This window comes from Theobroma cacao, chromosome 9 (genome assembly GCF_000208745.1).
Source record: "Theobroma cacao cultivar B97-61/B2 chromosome 9, Criollo_cocoa_genome_V2, whole genome shotgun sequence".
NCBI lineage: Eukaryota > Viridiplantae > Streptophyta > Magnoliopsida > Malvales > Malvaceae > Theobroma > Theobroma cacao.
This window is the reverse complement of record NC_030858.1, coordinates 5,617,452-5,637,896: the sequence shown is the minus strand read 5'-3', so window position 1 is coordinate 5,637,896 and position 20,445 is coordinate 5,617,452. Positions and strand designations below refer to the sequence as shown.

General features: G+C 35.4%; 4 protein-coding genes across 10 annotated transcripts; 2 read left to right on the top strand and 2 right to left on the bottom strand.

Annotated features, from left to right (window-relative positions):
• LOC18588571 (probable plastidic glucose transporter 2) lies at positions 389 to 6,873 on the top strand. Of its 4 annotated transcripts, XM_007013059.2 has the most exons (15): positions 389 to 650; positions 1,316 to 1,472; positions 1,911 to 2,022; positions 2,133 to 2,200; positions 2,294 to 2,426; positions 2,971 to 3,070; positions 3,188 to 3,300; positions 3,375 to 3,468; positions 3,899 to 4,052; positions 4,660 to 4,803; positions 4,895 to 4,968; positions 5,389 to 5,477; positions 5,872 to 5,986; positions 6,205 to 6,390; positions 6,612 to 6,873. In XM_007013059.2, the coding sequence occupies exons 2-14, from the start codon at positions 1,382 to 1,384 to the stop codon at positions 6,385 to 6,387; spliced, it is 1,470 nt and encodes a 489-aa protein (XP_007013121.1). In that variant the 5' UTR covers positions 389 to 650; positions 1,316 to 1,381; the 3' UTR covers positions 6,388 to 6,390; positions 6,612 to 6,873. The 4 variants fall into 4 exon arrangements, with proteins under 4 accessions (XP_007013121.1, XP_017983659.1, XP_017983658.1 ...); XM_018128170.1 differs by lacking the exon at positions 389 to 650 and having other exon boundaries at positions 1,316 to 1,584; positions 1,922 to 2,022; XM_018128169.1 differs by lacking the exon at positions 389 to 650 and having other exon boundaries at positions 1,316 to 1,584.
• LOC18588570 (iron-sulfur assembly protein IscA-like 3, mitochondrial) lies at positions 8,600 to 11,704 on the top strand. 3 transcript variants are annotated; one of them, XM_007013058.2, is made up of 3 exons: positions 8,600 to 8,772; positions 8,951 to 8,991; positions 11,027 to 11,704. In XM_007013058.2, exon 3 carries the CDS (start codon positions 11,048 to 11,050, stop codon positions 11,468 to 11,470), a length of 423 nt encoding a protein of 140 aa, XP_007013120.2. In that variant the 5' UTR covers positions 8,600 to 8,772; positions 8,951 to 8,991; positions 11,027 to 11,047; the 3' UTR covers positions 11,471 to 11,704. The 3 variants fall into 3 exon arrangements, with proteins under 3 accessions (XP_007013120.2, XP_007013118.2, XP_017981941.1); XM_007013056.2 differs by having other exon boundaries at positions 8,607 to 8,772; positions 11,032 to 11,704; XM_018126452.1 differs by lacking the exons at positions 8,600 to 8,772; positions 8,951 to 8,991 and adding an exon at positions 9,017 to 9,127 and having other exon boundaries at positions 11,032 to 11,704.
• Positions 13,682 to 16,618, bottom strand: LOC18588569 (cyclin-dependent kinase F-1). The gene is made up of 2 exons (XM_007013055.2): positions 16,056 to 16,618; positions 13,682 to 14,836 (listed from the first exon to the last, which is right to left on the bottom strand). The coding sequence occupies exons 1-2, from the start codon at positions 16,539 to 16,541 to the stop codon at positions 13,895 to 13,897; spliced, it is 1,428 nt and encodes a 475-aa protein (XP_007013117.1). The 5' UTR covers positions 16,542 to 16,618; the 3' UTR covers positions 13,682 to 13,894.
• LOC18588568 (rac-like GTP-binding protein ARAC7) lies at positions 17,571 to 20,445 on the bottom strand. Of its 2 annotated transcripts, none has more exons than XM_018127603.1 (8): positions 20,053 to 20,445; positions 19,772 to 19,859; positions 19,533 to 19,642; positions 19,174 to 19,237; positions 18,995 to 19,059; positions 18,826 to 18,891; positions 18,588 to 18,694; positions 17,571 to 17,890 (listed from the first exon to the last, which is right to left on the bottom strand). In XM_018127603.1, exons 1-8 carry the CDS (start codon positions 20,149 to 20,151, stop codon positions 17,857 to 17,859), a joined length of 633 nt encoding a protein of 210 aa, XP_017983092.1. In that variant the 5' UTR covers positions 20,152 to 20,445; the 3' UTR covers positions 17,571 to 17,856. The 2 variants fall into 2 exon arrangements, with proteins under 2 accessions (XP_017983092.1, XP_007013116.1); XM_007013054.2 differs by having other exon boundaries at positions 17,571 to 17,887.

The following is a 20,445-nucleotide window of genomic DNA, read 5'->3' as shown; positions in this document are numbered from 1 at the left end:
AACAGGTCTTTAGTGCTGCAATAATTCAAACTTCTCTCATTTCTAGACGCTTGCCACTTGTCCTGCATACGACCGTGGAATAAAATTCCCCATACACTAATTGACTAAACTACCCCCATCATCATCTCCTTCCACCGACCTGTCAACTTCGACTGGAAGACAGGTGTCCAACTGGAAAAAACCAGTCGAAACACCGAATCGAAACCCCTTTTTTTCTCGTACGCGACTGACAGTGAGATCATAAATAACGTTTTTTTTAAGACTTAAATTTGATTTCCCAGCTGTGCAAATTTGTTTTTTAGCTACTAATAAACTTAATTAAATTAAAAAAAGATTTATTAAGTAGCATTAGCAAACTTGTTCCTTTCCCGTGCTTTTTAATACAGCCCAGTTCGCTGTGGAAAAAGAACCATTGCCTTTGCTCTGTTTCCTTGCAGCAGTATTTAAGAAGCCTCCAGTCCCCACTCCTCATAAACCAACCCCCGGCGCACGATAGCCCCTAACCGCACTTTTTTTTTACATTTTCCTTTACTTATAAATAACTCGAGAGCTTTCTCTTTGTCGCGAAATTTCGTAACCTTAAAGTGAAGTTGTCTCCAAAATTCTATGCTGATTATGTACGGCAGATCTATCAAATCATCTTAAGCGAGGTGATTTTAATTTTAACTTTTTTCATCGAATATTAACTTTTTTAGCGTTAATCTTTGTTGTATTTCTTTTAAATGATCATTTTGTCGTGCAATTTTTACTGTGATTTTATATTTCTGTAAGTTATTTGGTTTGATTGATGAAGGCGATCAATTATAGTTTCATAGGTTTTAGTTTAGTTTAATACGAAGATCATCTGTTTTTCCTTTTCCTTCTGTTTGGTTGTTAGAAAAATCAAGGAAAAGAGCCTTTCAAAAAAAAAAAAAATCAAGGAAAAGAGAAAATGAAGTGAGTTTTGAACGGTAAGGATAGAAGTTAGCTTTAATTTTCAGATTTTTAGTGTCAACCTAGTGAAAGTGGGAGGTAAGTTTTTGTGTTATTATGATAGCAATAGAGAGTCGTTTGCTTTTTATTGACGCTAAGTGCGATCTAAACAGTTCTCTTTCGGATTAATCTTTGTTATGAACTGTAGATTGAGATTTGTTTGACTTGTTTTGAATTGATGGGAATTGGCCAAAATACAAGCTGTTGAATGTGAATTTGTTTCAGTTTTGTATTACAGTTCTAATACAGGCAAATAAACAGAGCTTTGCATGTTAAGTGTTCTTTGATGAATGAAGGAAATGAGATTTTGATGTTAAATGCTAATTTATGTGCAATGTGACAGTAAGTCTTTACCAAGACTAGCGAGATCAAGTGATTTGAAGGCCAGAGCTGGCTGCTTTAGTTTGGCATGTGGGGACGTCAACGTGAAGCACTCTCAATGTACAAGAGGTTGTCATCAAGAGATCATTCAACTGTAATGGATGTAGAAGAGAATTCAGGTAAATTTATCTATTGACCAGCTGAGGGTCTCTGCACAGCCATGGTTGTCTAGTTGATAGACCCAGAACCAACAAACTTCAGTTCGATTCTAATTGCCTGAAGCGCTCACTGGTATTTATCCCCTGAGTTGCGTCTTTTTGAATTCTGTATGCAGAAAATTTTTAACCAATGGCAGGATTTTGAAATTTGATTTTTCTTCTTTTTTAGCGCTACATTTTTCAGTTGCATAGTTCTTTTGCTCTCTTTTTAGTTCACCCTTCAGAAATTTGCATTTGGTGATCCATGATGCGAAAAACAGATTAAAAAAATTAGAGGTTGTTTTAGGATATCTAACCAATTTCCTGGAAAATTATGAAAAGGGTTGCTTGAATGAATTCTTTAAAATTTTTTATGAGCATTCAAGAAGATTTTTGTGCTTAACTATTGTGTATGTTTAGCTCTCTTACAGAACAGCATGGATGTGGAAAGTACAAATCCTTCATGGAGGCTTTCTTTCCCGCATGTACTAGTGGCAACCATATCTTCATTCCTATTTGGCTACCACCTTGGGTTCGTGTTCTATATCAAACTGTCATCTCTATATTATTTTCCTGCTTATTCTTTTTGATTAGTTAACATGACTAGAAGCTTATGGTTTGCATATTGACTATTCTATACAGGGTAGTTAATGAACCGCTTGAGAGCATCTCTTTAGATTTAGGTTTCAGTGGGAATACTCTGGCTGAAGGTGACAACTTTTTCCCATCTTTCTTTTCTTTTTCTTTCTGACTTTCACATCTAAAGTAACATGATCGGCTTTATTATAAAATGTTAAATGTAGGTCTGGTGGTGAGTACATGTTTGGGTGGTGCCCTTATTGGATCTTTGTTCAGTGGTTGGATTGCTGATGGTGTTGGGCGCCGTAGGGCATTTCAGTTGTGTGCTGTGCCTATGATTATTGGTGCTTCTATGAGGTAATATGCAATGGTAATCAAATGCTGGTGATAGTTAATTTTTTTGCCATGCTCATTTCTTTCTTACTGACTGCCGTGTTCTTTTTTTTATTTCCTAGTGCTGCTAATAATAACTTGCGATTTGCACTTGACACCCTCCCTTTTTTAATATATTAGTTTACTTTTGATGCATTGAATTATATTTTTTTTATATCTGAGGAAGATGGATTAGAAGTTTATAACCTTGAGAAAAACTTATGTGTCACTTAAACTCTACCGTCTTGAATTAAGTTAGAATAGATAGGACCTTGATTAATTCATGTTACATAATTATTTTTCTTCTATTTTGACCTGTGGTAACTTTTGCTCTTACATCATTAGTTGTGCAGAGGTCATGTAGTGAACTTGTTAATATGTGATATACAGAGTATTTCCTTAATGTCCTATGAAACTTTAATTTACTTGCTTTAGTCCCCACATGATTCTGTTCTCTCTGTTTCACTTTGTAAAGTCTGAGTTTATAAGGAAAGCAATAGGACTCTGAAAAACAAAATTTTCATTTCAGTGCAACAACAAAAAATTTGGTGGGTATGCTCATTGGAAGGTTCTTAGTTGGGACTGGAATGGGACTTGGTCCACCTGTTGCAGCTCTATATGTGACGGAGGTATCCACACTGTTGATTTTGTGATGCATTAATTGTCGACTTATATAGCACTCTCTCTTTTGTGCATGAACATAAAGCGGATTTTTGTTACCTGATTTATGTACTCAATGCTTGTAGGTTTCCCCTGCTTCTGTGAGGGGTACTTTCGGAAGCTTCATCCAGATTGCAACATGTCTGGGACTTATGGGGGCTTTGTTTATCGGAATCCCTGTCAAAGACATTGCTGGCTGGTATGAATCATGCTTTAGGTAGAATTTTTTATTGATATGTTACTTTTCTGACTTATTTTGCTTAATTTGCTCAGGTGGCGCATTTGTTTTTGGGTCTCCACGATTCCTGCTGGGTTACTTGCATTTGCCATGATGTTTTGTGCTGAGAGTCCACATTGGTTATACAAGGTTTGCTCCCTCTTTTTCATGATCTGCAATTTTAAATATTAACTATTCAATCTTAATAGTATCATATGAATATTGAAACAAAGCCTTGGATATTGATTCTTAACATAACTTTTTTCCCCTTAACTGTGCGTTGCTCTAATTATCTGATTTTATGTAATATAATCTCCATGGGTGTATGTGTCGCTTCCTTGCTTTTATAGATGCAATTCATTGGTTAGAATCAGTATCAAGTTTTACTAGATCCCTTTTGGTCATGTTATTTGTTCTTTGACTTTTGCTGCATAAAACAGTCCCATTCTTCTATTGAAATGTTTCCGAAATGTGCCCACCACCTGTAGCATGCAACCAAATTCGACAAAAACAGATTGTCAGTTTTGTTAAAGTTCAAGTTGAAGTAAAATGCTTATGTTGTCTTGGTGGTGTCACACAGCAAGGAAGAAGTGCTGAAGCGGAAGCTGAATTTGAGAGGCTTTTAGGTGGATCACATGTCAAATATGCCATGTTAGAATTATCCAAATTTGACAGAGGGGATGATGCGGACACTGTGAAACTCTCAGAATTGCTCTATGGCTGCCATTTTAGAGGTAGATATTACTCTTTAGGCTTTCTGAGCAGTTTTTTATTGGCATAATGCTTTAAAAAGTCCTGAACAATTCAAGAAAATTCAAATAAGCTCTTTTTCTTTTATTGGATTCAATCAAGCTCTATTCTTTTTTTGGGGGTCAAATATACTCTTATGACTAATTGTTGACTAATTACCATTCGTCAAAATGAAATTTTTTAATTTATGCTCATGTGGTACTGACACGGCATGTTGACTGGTCATAGTAAAGGGGTTGAAATTGCCATGTGACAATGTCGTCATGCTACATCACCATCAATTATGACAAGTCAGCACACCATGTGGCATAAAAATGACATGTGTCATTTTGACTAATGCCAATTAGTAAACTATTGGTCATAAAGATTTATTTGGCTCAAAATAAAAGCACAAGAGATTAATTGAACATAATAAAAAATAAGGGTTTATTTGAATTTTCTTAAATAGTTCAGAAACTTTTTCGGTTTTATGCCTTGTTTATTCTCTCCATTTTTTGCATCTACAGCTGCTATTGCTGCCACCACTGTAGCTTCCTGTTCTGCTTTGATTTTTCCCTTTTAGGCTTTGTTATTCATGTTCTCCTTTTGCAGTTGTCTTTATTGGGTCAACCCTCTTTGCTTTACAACAGCTATCTGGTATAAATGCTGTATTTTATTTCTCTTCATCTGTATTTAAAAGTGCGGGAGTACCATCAGACCTTGCGAATGTGTTCATTGGAGTTGCAAATTTAACAGGTATACCTTATTTCCTTAATGCCTGTCTTGTGCATGTTGTATTATGGCATTTTGCCTTGTCTCATGATCTATGATTTTTCATTCATGATAGGATCTATCATTGCGATGCTATTAATGGACAAACTTGGAAGGAAGGTGCTTCTTCTGTGGAGTTTCTTTGGCATGGTAAATATAATTCTTCTCACCAATTTTCTCCTGGAAAGCCCTTTCATGTATAAGTAGTATTCTAATATTGCTCCATGACATGTATTCAGAGAAATAAAGAAAAAAAAGGCATATTGTCTACCCATGGGCGTCTGAATTTACGTTCGTCAATGCTTTACACATGTTTTGTCTTTTGTGCCAAGAGAAAGGAGCCCTCCTTTGTTAAAGTGTTCCATTTATCTCATTTTAAAATGAAATCAAAATGATTTTTTCTGTGAAAGAAGCTAGTATATCCTTCATAACAAGGACTATGGAAGTACAGTTATTTAGACTGCTGTTACCATGTTATGGATGGCTCAGCTAAAAGCAAATATATTTTCTTTTCTTGAATGTAAATTATGACTAGAAATTGGTATTTATGTGTGCATATGATTTACACAGACTATATCAATGGTTCTTCAAGTCACTGCAGCAAATACTTATGTGTCAGGCTCTGGATCTTTATACCTATCAGTTGGCGGCATGCTAATGTAAGTATTGATTAAATTTACCTGTTTTTAAAAACCTCTCAACACCAAGGTCTTACACGGCAGAAAGTATTCAAAATCTGTGGAAGTCATAGTTGGAAATCTTGGTTGTAAGTTTAAATGTGTTTGGATCCTCAGAGGCTCAGACCTGACTGACTCTGACCAATGAAATAAGCAAAAGCTTAGATGTGTAATTGAATGTCCTGCAAATAATGAAAAGATTATCAAATATATTTAATATTACTCTTTTATAAACCACGAGCAGAACTGTTAGTTTGATTATGTTCATAATTATGGAGATATAAATTGCCTATGATGTAAAATGTTAGCCTTGGGCGCTGGAAGGCAGTTAGAGATACAATTTCCGGATATGGACTCTAATTTGAACTTTGTGCAGGTTCGTCTTTACATTTGCACTAGGAGCAGGTCCTGTTCCAGGTCTTCTTCTACCAGAAATTTTCCCTAGTCGAATCAGGGCAAAAGCTATGGCAATCTGTATGTCAGTGCACTGGGTAATTTTCTTTTCTTTCCTTCCATTTTCTTTGTTGGTTGTTTGCTTCTCTTCTTCCAAGAATGAATTTGTATCCTTGTGAGTTGTGACAGCATATGCAATCAAATTTAGTTACACAAGTTGGGATATCAAATTTTAGCAGAGAAATCAGAAATAGATCCCTACTGCTATATTATCTTCTGATGGTTTTTTGTTGGTTGCTTCTGCACTGCTCTTCAGGTAATTAATTTCTTTGTGGGCTTGCTGTTCCTTCGTTTGCTGGAGCAACTTGGGCCACAGCTCTTATACTCGATGTTTGCAAGTGTTTGCATGATGGCTGTGGTCTTCGTTAAAAGGAATGTAATGGAGACAAAAGGAAAATCTCTTCAAGAAATTGAGATAGCTCTTCTCCCACAGGAATAGAGGGTATATTTTCTTCTCGATTCAATCTTATTGATGAAGTTGCTAGTATAAGCTGATCTTACTTATATATAGAGCAACCAAAACGAACCGCCCCAACACGTACAGACGCATCTGCTTGTGCACACAAGCACATGTTGCTTGCATTTGTGTGCATGCACACGTACTGTTAAGAGAGTTTCTTGTATATAATTCCTTCTCATTCGGTGGAATGGATTCATATGCAGGTCAAAACATAAACAAATGGGAAGGGCAGGAATTTTGATTGAACAATAGATCTCATGGAAACCAAGTTTGGCACCAGGCAGATGTTTGACATGAAGTAATAGTTATAAATCCATCTGGCCCTTAATTCATCTGGGGCCAATTGTATTTTGTGGAGAGTTCATAATATTGTAGTGAGAGCGATGTATTCCGGCATCAAATGATATTAGATGCGCTGTGTATGTGACATTTTTTTATCAAATCTTTATGGTTCAATTTGTTTTTGCTTGGTTCCAAGGTAAAATTTCATGTCTTTCCATTTAGGGTCAAGCGAGCTGCACTAAATCATATGCTTATATATAATTAAAAAATATCAAATGCTTATATGTAATAATCTAAGAAAATTTTAATAAAGTGTATAATATGTTCATGATGCTTTTTATTAATAATTAAATCAAAATTCTTTTACTGAAATAATTTCATTTGGAGTAACGGATTTTTTTTACTAACAGCGTAAGTGGGATTGAAAGAATCCGACAACATTAACATTAATACATTCGCCGCATGTATAGTCAATGCACACTGAAGTGCTTCTGCGGTGCTGCGTCCTTGACTGTATTCAGTCGCATTATTATGTTATTGCGGATGAATGGATAGACTTGCCATACATGCGTCTGCAGTGAATCAAATTTAGTCGCCCCAAATGATTCTCTTCCTTGTTCACGGCAGTGCGCACACCTGTTAAGCTATGTTGTTGTAGGTGGTTTGCCAAACGATTATTGCTTCCAGACTATGTTGCTGAATACAAGTACATATTCCTATGGGCTGAGGACCTTGGAGAAGATAATTTTGATCAAAGGCAGCAAGTATATTCTTCATTTTATGTGAATAAGATTTTAAATGTACTAAGTCCTTCATGCCAAACTCCTAATCTTGTCTGCATACGTACATACTTACATGTCAAACTCAGTTTAGCTAGGTGGGTAACCATGTTTGCACCCCCAATTATTGAGAAATCATATAGCCCTGTTCATTTTTAGATTTTTACCCTCATTTTTCACAGTTACTAGAACTGAAATTTAGGTTTTGAGCTTAAAACATATCCAACTTTTTGTAGATATTTGTCTATAGGTAAAGGCCAGGGACTGAAGATATCACAAAGCACTTGATCAGTTGATCTGAGGTGCATCATCGAATCACAGCACACTGAAGGAATTCAAGAGTGCACATGTTGGTTGTGTAAACTATTGCAGACTCCTTTCGAGAACAAGTCCCCTGTTTCCTAAATTATATATATATAATTAATCTTATTCATAATTTAATTTTAATGAATTAATAATATTATAATAATACAATTTTAATTAATATAATAATTTAATAAAATAATAAATATTATATAATAACTTTATTTAAATAATTTAGATAATTATTTTAAGGACTCGATATGCGGCTTAATTATTATGCACGAATAATTTTTCAATATATGGATTGGGATGCTAAGTAGTGTTTATTTGGCTCGACTTTTTTTAATTTATTTACTTCTTAAAAGTAAAAATCAAATCAAAAATAAATTTTAAAAAGCTTTTAAAAAAAGTAATTTTTTTTTAAAAAATAAAATTTTGAAAAAAAAAATTTCAAGAAAAACTCCTATAAAGAGTTTTTTTTTTTAAATATAAAAAGTTATTTTTTGTTTCAAAAATATCTTTTATCTGTTAAAAATAATTACAATATTATCTTCTAAACAAATATCTTTTACGATAATTTTAATCAAAGTTATAACTTATAAAAAAAAATTTACTAAATAATTTTAGTTTAATTTTAAAATTATTATTTTTTATAAAAATTTTATAATAATTTTTAAATTAAAAAAAATAAAGTCAAACAGGATGGCAATGTACATGAGTTCATTTGAATTTGAAAATGAGACAAGTATTTAGGCAGCATATGGTGTAAGAGATGTGATTATTTAAATTACATTTACATTATCGGGTAAGAAAATAATCAACCTTGCAGCAAAGTAATGGAAAAACCAATGGAGTCTCAGGTTGGGCCACTTATTCTACAAGGTTAAAATATCTATTTAACATTTTGCCTTTCTTCGCTCGGCAAGATCATCGAATCCTAAGCACATGCTTTCGTTCGTCCTGCTTCTTCTTCCTGCTATTGAAGTCCGAAATTGTTAGGGTTGAAAACTGAACTTTTTGCTTAGTCTTTCTTCTTCCTCTTTTTCTTTAAATCTGATTTTTTTTTTTAATTTGGGTCAGGGTTCTTCTTCTTCCTCTTTCTCTTCTTCAAATCTGGGTTTTCTTGATTTGGGTTTAGGGTTCAATGAGGTCTGATTTATCTACTTTTTTTATTGTAGGAAAACAAGACTCTAGCCATCAAGTTTTGACTCTTTCACAGGTAAATATCGGATTTTTAGCCAAGATTTTTCTTCCATTTTACTTGTTTTATTTGTTGACTTTGCTGAAGATGGAATTACTTCTTGGTGTTCTTGTATTGGCTTGCTTGCTTCCTTTTGTATCTGCTGATTTACAAGGTAAAGAGTTCCTCTTCTCTGCTTGTGTCTTCCTATGAATTCTTCTGTCTGGTCTACTACTTGGTTTGGTATACACTACTGGTTTGCTTGCTGCTGTCTGCTCAAACATATTCGGCTAAGGCACCTCATCTCTGGCTTTTGTACTGCGTTCACTTTAAGTACAAAACATAATGATAAGTAACAGAATTCACATATATCAGCATCTACATCAGGAAAATTTCTTTTTCTTTAGGAAAAAAATGAGCTAAAAAGATACGTTAAAAGTAAGAGACAACAATTAGATATTGCAATTATAAAGGAAAGTTTGCGAGCTGTTCTCTAGCAAGTTTTTATAATAAAATTTGGCGAACATTTTCTGGAATGGTATCCAATGAGTGATTTTCATAAAAGGGAGAGCTCCTTAATTGGAAGGAGCAGAAACATCAGCAAAGAAATTGGGTTTAAATTTGGCACTTTGCCTACCCACCTGGTCTGTATGACGTATGATTCAGAGTTCAGACAGCTAACTTGCAATCTTTTGAAGATTATTTAATTTGCCCACCTTCCCTCTAATATAGTATTACAGCTCAAAACTAAGATATCTGTCTAAATCCTAGTTGGCATTTGTGCTTAGCCTAGAGAAATGGCAATGAGCTTGATCCTTGATTTGGGGGTTGGTTTCATGTGTGTTTAGCTTAAAAGCAGTGCTAGCAAAATCCCGATTTGACTTTTTTAATTTTGTATAAATAAACAAGATATGGCGGCTTGTTCAGGAACAAAAGATATGTTTGGAAGGAAGTTGGAAATTAGAACTGACTTTGCAATGAAAATTATTGGGACTAACATGATTGGGATAGAATTTGATTAGATATGAACAAGACAGGACAGCTGAACTGCCAATTTGATACCTCATATACACATTATCACATGGTTGTAATTTTAGGAAGGAGGCTGGCGGCAGCTCAGTTTTGTGTCCTGCAGATGTCTGTTTTTATTAAAAACACATGATTTTTCTTTGTTTCTTTCTTTTATTTCCTTTCATGTTTATTTCATCTTGCATGCTAATTCTGGTTGGACCTTTCATGTGTTGCCCTGCCTTCCCTTCTCACATTAGAGCTGCAAGGACTGTTTGTGATTTGGTGCTAGCTTTGGATCTGTTGGTTCTTGGCTGCATTTGCTATATGATTAAAAACAACAATTAAACGAAGCCTGGTGTTCGTTAGTTGAATAAGATTTGAATACATAGCTAAGGTATTGAAGTTAGTGAGGTAGTTTAGTAAGGACTATATAGCTCATATAAGGAGCACCAAATATTAGAAACTTGTTTTCCCTATCTCATTCGAATGCGGGATGGGTAAGTTTCGAACGCACATTGTTTTGTTCTTCATATTGTTTGTCACAATCAAATGAATTAGATGCTAATATTGTTGATGAGAAGTAAAATAACAAATTCTGACCGAAAAAAGGGCCAGCACAAATGGAAGTCATAATGTAACTTATGGAATGTAATAACATTTGCTATTTAATAGTCTTTTAAAACATGTAGAATTTTTTTTTAAATGATAAAATAAAACAGGTATATAAATTACTTTTTAAGGAGAACTTCACATGTATAGAGAGTATAAAACTCTCATTCTTTGTGAAGGCCTCCTTTATATAAAGGGGTGTCCTCTCTCTTAGAGTATTGTTTTCCTAGTGTTTCTGCTATTTATTTTCTTGGTATATCTCTCCCTCTCTCGCCGGTTATTCTCTTATCTAGGGTTGTTTCAAAGCCAATCCAATTTCTTTTATTTTCCTTTTAGCATGCTCGTTCTAGGGTTTTGTTTTTCGCTAATGTTATTTTGATTAAAGTCATTAATTGATGTAAATAATATTCTGACACTGTGGTATTACTAAATATTAATCAAATTTTACCACCAGTGCAGGCCGGGGACAAAAATCATGGCTTCACGATTATTTATGACTGCTGCAGAGAAGATCAGGCCTGCAGCCATGAGGCGGCAAGCCCTGTCATTGACCGATGCAGCCGCCTCCAGAATCCGTCACCTTCTTCAACAGCGTCAAAGACCGTTCCTTCGATTGGGTGTCAAGGCTCGTGGTTGCAATGGCTTATCCTACACCCTCAATTACGCTGATGAGAAAGGAAAGTTTGATGAATTGGTTGAAGACAAGGGTGTGAAAATATTAATTGATCCAAAAGCTTTGATGCATGTGATTGGAACCAAGATGGACTTTGTAGATGATAAACTCAGGTCTGAGTTCATTTTTATCAACCCAAACTCTAAAGGGCAGTGTGGATGTGGTGAATCTTTCATGACAACAGCTGGTACTAGTGGTGGAGCTGCTAAACAGGGTAGTGATTGAAAATTACTATAAGACTTGTAATAAGATAGGATTTGTACTAACCAACAAACTAACGGGAAAAGAAGTTCAGCATACAGGTGAGCTTTTATAGCAATTGCAGCCAACTGATTATATGAGTATAGGTTCAAAACATTCCTTTAATACTGATGCTAGTTTGGCATCTGAAATTGATTCCATTTGTTTATGCAATTGTCATGTTACATAAGTTCTAATTGAAGTTGAAGTTGTTCATTATAGAAGCTAAAATATTAATCAATGTTTGAAAATTTAATCAGCTAGTAGGAGAAAGGAGAAAGCAAAAATGGTTCTATCAGAAGATGAAATTAAGAGGTTGTTTCTTATTTAGGGTTATTTCGAAGTCAAATTTTTTTTTTTATTTTCTTTATAGCATGCCCTTGTTTTCTGCTAAGTTTATTTTGATTAAATAAATAATATTAGGCACAATACTTAAATTAGTCTCTAAATTATTAAAAAAAAAGGAAGTGTCAGTGTTTACTGTTATATAGTTAGAACTGGATAATAGGGTTTTAATCAAATAATCCTATCAACGGTATAATGTCTAAGCATGTTTCCTGTTACATGAGCATTTACCTAGTAAAAACTGAATAATATGGTTTTAATCAAAAGCACAAGTAATAATCCTATCAAATTGGTTAGTGGTCTCAAAACCCGATGGATTTTAGTTAGGGCATGAAGGTAACTACGATGCTAGTTTAATGCAATTCTGGGTTTTGGTCAGTAGCATCACTAGCAATGATAATGTAATCTCTTTGAAAAAAATGATTTATTTAACATGAAAGTATTTCCACCTCCTGGCAATTGCCAAATGGGGTTGTTGTGAAGGAATATTTGATTTTGTGCTCAATTGTTAGCTCTGTTCAATACAGTAATTTTGTGTCCTGATAGAATAGTATTCCCTTTGTAGGCTTGTAATAAGCATTAAGTATGTATTGGAACAAAAGCTAGAATCAAAAAGAAAATTACAAAGGATAATCATCAACCAATGGCATCAAAAAATACAGTTATTAATCAGCTTTTTATAAACTAGGCAGTGCCTAAATTCTCTAAAGTATGTATTGCTGCTTTGCTCTCAAGATGAAATCAACTTTAATTGGGATAGGTTGCACCAAGAAAGAGATGGGATAATCAAGCATGGGAAGGTACCCATCACAATCCATAAAAGATTGAAAATCCCCTGCCCTGAATGGGTGCCCTCCTTTTTGGCCCTTATTTAATATCATACCATGTGTCATCTGCTAATGAAACTAAGACCCCTTTGATTTTTGATGGAAAAGGGGAGTTCGTATAAATGAATTGCATTGAATTTGATCAGATAATTGACAAATTTGGCGACATAATTTTGAACGGATTAAGCGTGGTTTCGATGAAAGCATATCATTTCTAGAAGCATGTGTTATGTGATATTTGTTTGATTACATAACTACGTCTTGATTGATTCATTAACACATATCACGTTAAATATTAATTTTTTAATACAAGTATTGCATTATAATATAAAGGTCAAATGTGACATTACTCTTAATTTTTTTTTAAAACAAGTGTTTTATGGATTGACCGACGCTCAATGTAAAGAGACATTAATGAATTAACGGTATGTTTTGGTTTGTAAAATGAAATAAAAATTGTAAGAATATAATATAGCATAAATAATTATTTTATAATTTCATAGAATGATGTTTAGTTAGTTAAAGCATATAAAAGAATATGCAAAGAATAAATATAAAAATATCATTTTACCCCTCAATTAAAAATTAATATTTAAAACTCTCATATATATATATATATATATATATAATATATATTTCATCTAGAGCTAGCAAAGCTGATCCAAATTCAAAAACTTGATTCGACCTGTNAAATAATAACTTAAATTTTTAATTAAAAATTTTCATCACATTTGTTAACTCCTACAAAAATATCATCTCAACTTTTTCAAAATAATAAATGTTTTTATATACCAAACAAATTTTTTTATATTTCTTTTTCTCTTATCCCTTCTGCCTTCTTTTTCTTTTTGTTTGTCATTTTTCACCCACCGTTGGAAAGAATCTACTAGCCCGAGTTGCTGATCTTAAGCGGCCTTTTGCCATCTGAAAATTGGAATGAGGTAAGACAATACTCTTTTGATTATGCCTTTCATCAAATACACTAAATTTTTGGCGTTTTTAACAAAAAAAAAAACAAAAAAAGGGAAGGAAAAGCTTACACTTTACCACATGTATATATTTCTGGTTTTCACAATTAATGAAGTGCATACAACATATTGTTTTAATACAGAGACATGCAACTTCCAAAGATTCATGATCTCTCATCTTTCTAATTGCTGATTTTTTAACTATACCTTAAAACAAATTGGAATATATAATTTAACTGTTCAACGATATACCTCAATACCGACCAAGCTCAAGAGAATTGCATGGAAAAACCACTGCTGGTGGTCCTGACATTAACGGGGCCAAAATCATCGAAATCAGAGTCAGAACCCATGTCATTATAATCATTCCACCCACCAGGGGAATCCTCATCGTGGTCATTCTTTGTAAGAGGGACATGCAGCTCAGATATTGGAACTGGAAGAGGCTCTTCATTGAAATACTTGTCATTGAGCAGTTCCATTGCAGTAGCTCTATTAGCTGGGTCATAACAAACAAGCCTTTTGACAAGAGAAATTTCATAGGGGGACCGATTGGGTAAGCAGGCTTCTAAACCAGTTGGATTTTCTATCTTGGCAAAAGAAATTGTTCTGTAATCAGGAAGTTTACAACAGCCTGGCCAGACCTCTTCAGTCAAGTTTCCCAAAACACTAATGATTCTGCCCAGCTGATCAATGTCAGAAATCCCTGGAAAAAGGGGCTCAAGAGTTAGCAGCTCTGAAAAGATGCAACCCAATGACCACAAGTCCACCTCTAGTCCATAGTCTGTTGATCCATAGAGTAGTTCAGGGGCTCTGAACCAGCGGGTACCAACACAAGATGTGAGGGCACCATGTTCATCATCCCCCCCTTCTTCAGCCTCGTATGAGTAAGAACTCTTGAGAGGATCATCTTCAATGTCACTTATAGTACCTGTTGCAAGACAAGATGTGTTTCCGTCATTAATATTTGTTTCTTTGTCAGTTTCATCCAAGGCGTGTCGTTTAGCCTTGAGCTCAACGAATTGTCTAAAATATTCTTCTCTACTCATGTCCTCCTCCACTTGGTTATTATATCCTGGATTTTGTAAACTGTCAGTTCCAGGGACAGCATCTAATGGTGGCGAAATGTTTTCGTGATATCCTGTGTTCTGCTCGTATGGTTGTTGGTTATCATTGTCAGCAACAAATCTGGGCTCCATGAGCATCCTTGCCTGAAAACAAAGCCAAACAGACATATGACACATCGAAGATAACAAATTAAATAAACAGCACAGCTCTTTTATAGACAATAACTCACACAGCACTCGGCGGTCTTGAGAAACACACTAGAGACACTAATCACATTCATACAAGAATATGTACCAAGGCTGTGAGATAGATGTTGCAATCAAGACTAACTACTCAAAACTAGCAGTTGGAGAGTTCTAGCAGCCGAGTTGTCAAGTTAACACAGCCACCAAGGAACCACTAATACTTAGTCGAGACAAAATCTCCACTTCTTTCAATTCCTTGATCCCATCATTCTTTTGATATACCTAGTATGAAACATGAGAACATGAAAAGCGCAAGATGCGGGCCCAGACCAAAATCCACAAAATTTAAATTACTGAAAGCACGTTAGTAACAATCAAAACAAACGACATTGATGCCAAATCTTGACAGCCTGTGCCTGTACTAACCGTTTATTGACACCGAAAAGTCATATTATGATATAATGCATGGGGCCAATGCGCTAAGCTTTCCTGTAATTATCAGGAAACCAATGGGACGTCCTAATGATATTGTAGCAAGTCAATAGAAAAAGCAATAGTATTTCATAATTTAGCATCAACACCTCTTATTAATGCAAATGCATCACCTCATTTACCATTACAAATACAACATTTGAATGACAAAAACACCCAGAATGCAGAAATTTGAAAAAATCCCGTCAAACCCAAAGCATCCAAATTTTCTTCTCTGAACTTTGGTACAGATCAATTTGATCACATATTTTGAAGCATCTGCTAAAAGAACAAAGGAATAGACATAGTTTGAGAACAAAAAATTTCAACATATTCCTAATCAGATTATTATTCTACACACTGGCGGTGGACTTTATAAACGCAATGGGCGGGTTTATACACTTGATAAATGGTCATTGAACTTAATCATCGGGCTATTATCTTGAACACTTAGATGCTCTGGGTTTATACACTTGCTATGTGTCCCGTTAAATTAAAGCAAATCTTCCACTCAAAACTAAACTTCATTCAAGATCACCAGTCACCACACTTTTCTTCCCAAAGCTTCACATTTCAACTATATATCTTGTAAGAAGCAATAAAAAGGAAGAGCACATACATTTCGCAAAACCGAAGTTCCCCAACAGAACCGTTAACTCAAAAAACCAAAATCAAACTAAAGCTAAGAAAATCCAATAAAATTTACCTGACCAAAATCAGCTAACTTAAGAACCCCATCATCAGAAACCAACAAATTCCCAGGCTTTAAATCCCGATGAACGATCATGTTCCGATGACAGGCGTCGACCCCGCATAAAATCTGAAGCATCCATCTTTTAACTTCTCCAAGTCGGACCCCACCTTCCTTTCTTTTCGCTTCGCGAATAACCGCCGCTAAATCGGTCCTCAAGAACTCCAAGACGAGCACGGCGTCCTCGTCCTCCCGCCAGAAGTACTCGTGCAAAACGACGATGTTGGGGCAGTTTTGGAGCATTTGCAAGGCCTCGATTTCTCGGAACGCCGATTGGTAGTCGTGGACTTCCTTGAGGGCGACTATGAGGTTGTCGGAGAGTCGACGGGCCCTGTAGACGTCGGAGTAGGCGCCTGAACCGACGCGTTCCATGATCTCGTACTTGGCGACGATCTCGGGTCTGGTGTGGATACTCCAGCTCTTTGGTGGTGGACGCTCCATTTTTCTTTCTTTGTCTGATGATGTTCGAGGTTGCCTTTTTTCTGTTGTGCTTCGAAGAATCGATCTGAAAGAGGAAAGAGCGAGCATAAGAAGTTATAAGCAACGACGACGTTTGATGAAGTGGGGTCACATTGCAGCACATTGTTTGGTCCCATTATTGGGCCCGACATCAAAGCCCAGGAGGCAAAGAGTTCTTTTAGCAGAATGTTCTTCCGGGTCTTAATTGAAGAGCTAAAAGGGCACAACAGAGTTTGTCCAGAAGGCTTAATATCAAGTCAGGGACGGATCAGAATTGGTAAGCCGCAATCAGACAAACTTAATTTTTAGAATATTAACTTAAAATTAATCCGAACGATAAATGGATTTTGATTTGATTCACATTTTAAAAAATATAGTAAAATATCAATAAAATTTGAATTTTGATATAATGGAAGACATAACTATCATGTCTGCATATATCCAATGATCCCATACTTCGTTTCTTGAGCCGATGATTCTGACACCTATGCGTGGTTAGATAAGAGAGGGGAAGTTGCCTCCTTACATGCAAATTTAAGAAGCCGATCTACCTTCCCCACTTCATATCATTTATTATGGTTCAGTCCCTGTCCTAAAATCCGCTGGTTCCTTCCTTGTTCTTATCAGGGACACAATTGAACCTCATAAATTGACAATTTTTAAGTGAATGAACGTTATTTGTACATGTAGTTGAAGTCTTGGAAGAAATGGATTATCATCCGTCCTTTTTTTCGGTGGCGCATGTGCTTCGAATAAATGGAAGATGACACACAACCACCAGTGAGCATTGCCAAAATCCTTGTCAAAAGGAAGATTGTTGATCACTTGGATTCAATTAATACCTGATTTTGTTGATAAATGTCGCTTATTGCTTGTAAATTCCTTGTCTAAGCAAAAGGATTCTATTATCCATAACTCTTATATCAGGAGTTCGCTTGCACTATCTTTTCTGCTCAATAATTTTTCAAGAACCAGAAGATGTTGAACAAAGAAGTAACATGAGATTCTAGCTGAAGGGTAAAGAGCAAATGACCCGTGGATAAGGAGTTAAACAACATATTTAATTCATAGCAAGTTATATTTTCAGCAGCAACCACAAAAGAAGTTTTACAAAGTAATACTAATAATACACGAGAGAATGAACAATTCCCTCTGTCTTTCTCCCCGTCAGTTTCTTGGTCCAGCACAAGTCATTGAGTACCCAAAAACATGAAAGCATCTATGAAGTTTGCTTAGTCAGGAAGCAGCACTTGTCAGTGGCTGATGACTATGGATCCACAACCACACCATCTCCTAATCAAGCATCACATCCTCCACAGACCAAACTCCTGCTACAGATGGCAAATAATTAGTACTATATATGCACCCAAGGCAGCGAAACATTTGCTAAGTGGTCTTATATTCCATATCGGTTAAGTTGAAAGATTTATAGTGACCTTATTCAGGTCAAGTCTCTTCACCAATGGTTACTTTGTTTTCTGATTGCAATGCCCTCAAATTGGCACACAAACCAGACCAGAGCCTTGGGATGCCTTAAATAAGTCTAACCATGTAGAGTGATCTGAATTCATAGGAAACTTTTCCTAGAATGTTGATCCTATAAAAAAGGGGGCATTAATAGAAGATACGGTGCTTCATTTAAAAGCATAGCCCGAACAGTTCACGTGTCCTTTCCATTTTCCTCCCTGATTCCCTGTTCTAAGGGAGGCTTTGGCATGATGCAAAGTTCCAGAAGACTTTTTTTAACTCATCAAGGACCAAAAACAAATTTTAAGGGGTGCCCTCCCTATAATTCCAGTTGTCTTTGTTTCGGAAACCTATCCCTTCCAGTTGATCAGTGATAATCTGACAGAACTCAGCCTCTCTATGACCATGAGGATTCTGTAACCTTGTCTGAATTATTTGTTATAATGGTACAACACGACTTAAGAATGAACACTAATATACCAATCTTTTCAAATGACAGGAATAAATCTTAAGGCTTAAAAGCAACCAAAACTACCAAAAGAGAAGAAATGAACTACTTACGCAATTGAGCAGCCAGACCTTCGGTGCCTTTTCTTCCTTGCCACCTCCTTCCTCCTTGGGGGTTGAAGAACAACCTTGATTGCAGTATCAAAGACTGCTTTGACATTCTGAACAGTCAACAAAGATCAAGTTTTATTCATTAAAACATTTACAAAACAATACACGAAAGGAAATATATATATATAAAGAAGGAAAAGACAACAGAACAAGCCTTAATATAACGACATGAAGAATTCACCTGCTGAGTCTTGGAGCTGCATTCAATATAAGCAGCTGCACCAATTTGTTTCCTCAGTTCCTCTCCCTGTGTAGCATGATCTGAATGAGCTACTTTACTTCATACTAAAACCCAAATACTATCCACAAATAAAAGTTCACAATAAAGCTAAACTTAAGAAAAGCATTACCTGAGCAGATGTTATAATGTTAGACCCCATTTGATCAGCAAGATATGCTCTATCCTCCCGCAGATCTGATATAGATAGAAAGAACATGATTCACTGTTACTCATCAAATCCTTTCAATATGTAAGAACATACTTCTGTGCATAGTTATAAGATAAAAAAATTCTCAGATAGCTGCCTACCTAGCTTTGTTCCAACCAGAACAATCGGAACATTTGGTGCAAATCGACGTAATTCTGGCATCCACTGTGAACAAATCAAATGGATAATTTAGGATATTGGATATGACACAGTAAAACAGCTCCTGACGTGATGCCATTAATCCAATTTTCCTAACATCAAGATTCCATTAAAAGACATTTGTGCTGAGAAAGAATACAAAGCCAACAGCCATTTGACTTTAATTTGAATTGGAATAAATCCACTTTTTTCAAACATGATCTAAAAATATCAATAGCCAAAAGTCCTCTTTTTTTTTTTTTTTTGCTTATAGAACGGAAGAAAAGTTAAAAGTAGAAGTCATTAGCATCGAAAATAGTACCTTCTTGAGAACGTTTTCATAGCTTGCCCTGCTAATCAGTGAGAATGCTAAGACAAATATGTCTGCACCTCGGTAACTCAGTGGCCTTAACCTGCTATAATCCTCCTGACCTTTGAATCAGATGAAAAACGAAAACTCAATCAGAAAAGAAGCATCAAGCAAAACCCATCAAGTTATTCAACCAATCATAGCAAGCAGCAAAGAAGAGCTCAAGTTTACATGTAAGAAAACCCAAATACCTGCAGTATCCCATAAACCCAAATTAACAACGCTCCCATCCACAGCCACATTGGCACTGAAATTGTCAAACACTGTTGGTATGTAATCCTGACACAGAAAAAAAAGCAATAAAGCTTGAGAAAAAGAGCAAGCTTACTACTCCTAAGTTGCATAAATAAGAAAAAAAAATACCCAGGGTGTAAACTTTTGAGAGGAACCACTCCTGAGTTTCAAAGTACATAAATGCAATAAAACAAGGATTAGAGCGAATTTCAGCAGGTTGGTACTTTAAAAAACTTACAGTTGGGAACTTGTTGCTGGTGTAACAAATGAGCATACAGGTTTTTCCAACAGCTCCATCTCCAACTGTAACACATTTAATGAACTTTGAAGCACTCATCTTCCTAAACTGGAAACACTGGTAGTTCTTTAGCTACAGCACTAATATATATTAAAACTCCTTGAAAAGTTCAGTTAAAGGAAGCAAGCTGCAGCTTCAGAGTAAAAGACTAATATAAAAGTTAAACAAGAGAAAGCCGGAGGTAAGAGAGAGAAGTGTTCTAAGGTGAGATAAAGAGTGAGAAGATTGTGGAGTTGAAGTCTCCCTTGCAAGTGTCAAGAGAAAAACTAATAAAAAAACACATCAGCTTGTGAGAGAACTAATCATCTGTAGTCAAAGGGTCCTATAGCACTT